The following is a 1,922-nucleotide window of genomic DNA, read 5'->3' as shown; positions in this document are numbered from 1 at the left end:
TATCATACTAGATACATTTGAAAGTTCTGTTATAATGCTACTCTGTGCGGTCTAATAAAACACACAACATATTAAAGCGTCTTTGGTGTTTCCATGTTTTCTACAAAACAAAACTGGAAATCGAGGGGTTATGAAGTCATTGGCAGGCGACACAATGACACTATGGACACGGTCCGTGTCACTAGTTAAAATTGCTTATTTCTCTGGATTTAAACATTATTTTAAACATTAAAACATTTGGGATAATGTAAGTACACAAGTCAGCAAAATATATAACACTGTTCTAGTGGTTTTTGGATATTTTAATAAAAAAATCTTACTTATTGTGCCTTTAAGGTGTTTACATGAGGGCTTTTTAGTCCAATTGAGCCATCAATCCGTTTACTAACAGATTATTTGGTTGCATGGTTGCATTGAGGATTTCAGAAAAGCATCCATTCTAAAGTAAGAATGAAATTGCAGTACGCCTCACAAGGTATAGCTGTCAATTTTATAATGTAACTTTTTTGAAACGAGACGTGGTCCATGACGTATACAGATGACAATTGTAATCTTTAGTGGGCGCAGCCTTTGAAATAAGACAGTGGTGAAGCAGCAGTCATGATAGATACTGTAAAGCGAGTCTGTGTTTCTTCCACAAGGTATGTTTCGGCCATGACTACACCCAGCTGTCTGTCCCCCGCGGGGCTTCTCTCTCCAGCGACGCCCTCCTCGCCTCCCTCCGAGATGTCGGCTCCTCTGTCCAGCCTGGCGACCTCCGTTCCTTCCATGGCAGCGAGTCCCTCGGGGGAGGAGGAGCGCCCCCTGCTGTTCCGGACCCCGCCAATCCTGCGTGACAAATCCGGTCTGAATCAGTCAGGCCATAACCTCCGCAACTTGGCTCACTACAATCACGGCCTGGAGCTGCCCAGCCCTGCGGCCAGCCCTCTGCACATTGTGGAGCAGGAGGAGAGTGCACAGCAGTACCAAAGCACAGCCGCAGCGTCCCCCCCACACAGCCCCACTGCAGGCCACCGTAGCTCAAGAACTCAGCCGAGTGGCCAGACAGCGCTGGAGCCGGTCAGCGGCAGTAACTCAGAGAGCAGCAGCTCGGAGAGCGAGACTGAGGAGGACACTCCGTTTCTGGGCTTACAGAACTCTCTGGCCGCTGGATCAGTTGTTGTGGACGGGCTGGAGGGCAGCAGAACTAACCCCGCGCTGCACCTCTCGCCGCAACACGACCTGCAGAGCAGACTGACGGCCGTCATGGCCAACCAAGATCCTATAGCTGTGTGAAAGATGCATCGAAGAAACAAATCACCACTAAACCTTTATTTTCTATAATTAAGTATTGCAAAAAAAAAACGTCAACTTTTATTTTAGTGATGTAGTGAAACAAAGACTTTTATATATGTGTGTACAACGTTTGCGTCATGGAAAAAAAGTGCCATTCACATGTAGCTGAGGTCACAGTATTTCAATGGCAGAAAAAATATAATCAATGGTGCCTTTTAATTTACGTTTGAAGAAAAGAGGACTGCATCATGACACTGGGCCATATATTCATGACTTTAAGGCAACAAAATAAATTCTGTGACTGAAAAAAAAAAATTTAATTCCACCAGCACTCCATGTCGGAATTCTTGCGATCTGATTTAAGTGTAAAAAAGCATCATGGTCTCTTAACCCAGTGGCTTTCCTGTCGACCCACCACTTTTCACATTTTATATGTCTCTCCTATTTAACACACCTGATTCAGGTCATCAGCTCCATGAACTGAACTGTGTCAGATAAGAGAGACATACAATATGTGCAGTGCTGTGGCTCACCGGGACCAGGATTGAAAACCACTGACCGTACTGTGGCAAGAATGTTTGAGTTTAATTACACTGATAATTATTTATGCATTTTGATTTAAAATATGAAGTGTGGCTGCTGCAAAC

General features: G+C 44.6%; 1 protein-coding gene across 6 annotated transcripts in view; it reads left to right on the top strand.

The window, feature by feature from the left end:
• LOC107681480 (pro-neuregulin-1, membrane-bound isoform-like) overlaps window positions 1-1,590 on the top strand; it is a 52,110-nt gene extending 50,520 nt beyond the window's left edge. For all 6 annotated transcript variants that reach the window (XM_016477789.1, XM_016477787.1, XM_016477788.1 and 3 more), the window contains one exon: window positions 642-1,590. In XM_016477789.1, the coding sequence (XP_016333275.1) occupies window positions 642-1,275 (634 nt within the window). In that variant the 3' untranslated portion in view covers window positions 1,276-1,590. The remainder of the gene's footprint in view (window positions 1-641) is intronic.
• Window positions 1,591-1,922: the final 332 nt, after the last annotated feature.

This window comes from Sinocyclocheilus anshuiensis, unplaced genomic scaffold (assembly GCF_001515605.1).
Source record: "Sinocyclocheilus anshuiensis isolate Anshui unplaced genomic scaffold, SAMN03320099.WGS_v1.1 scaffold2567, whole genome shotgun sequence".
Lineage (NCBI taxonomy): Eukaryota > Metazoa > Chordata > Actinopteri > Cypriniformes > Cyprinidae > Sinocyclocheilus > Sinocyclocheilus anshuiensis.
Note: the sequence above shows the minus strand (reverse complement) of the source record. Positions and strands in the feature narration are given on the sequence as shown.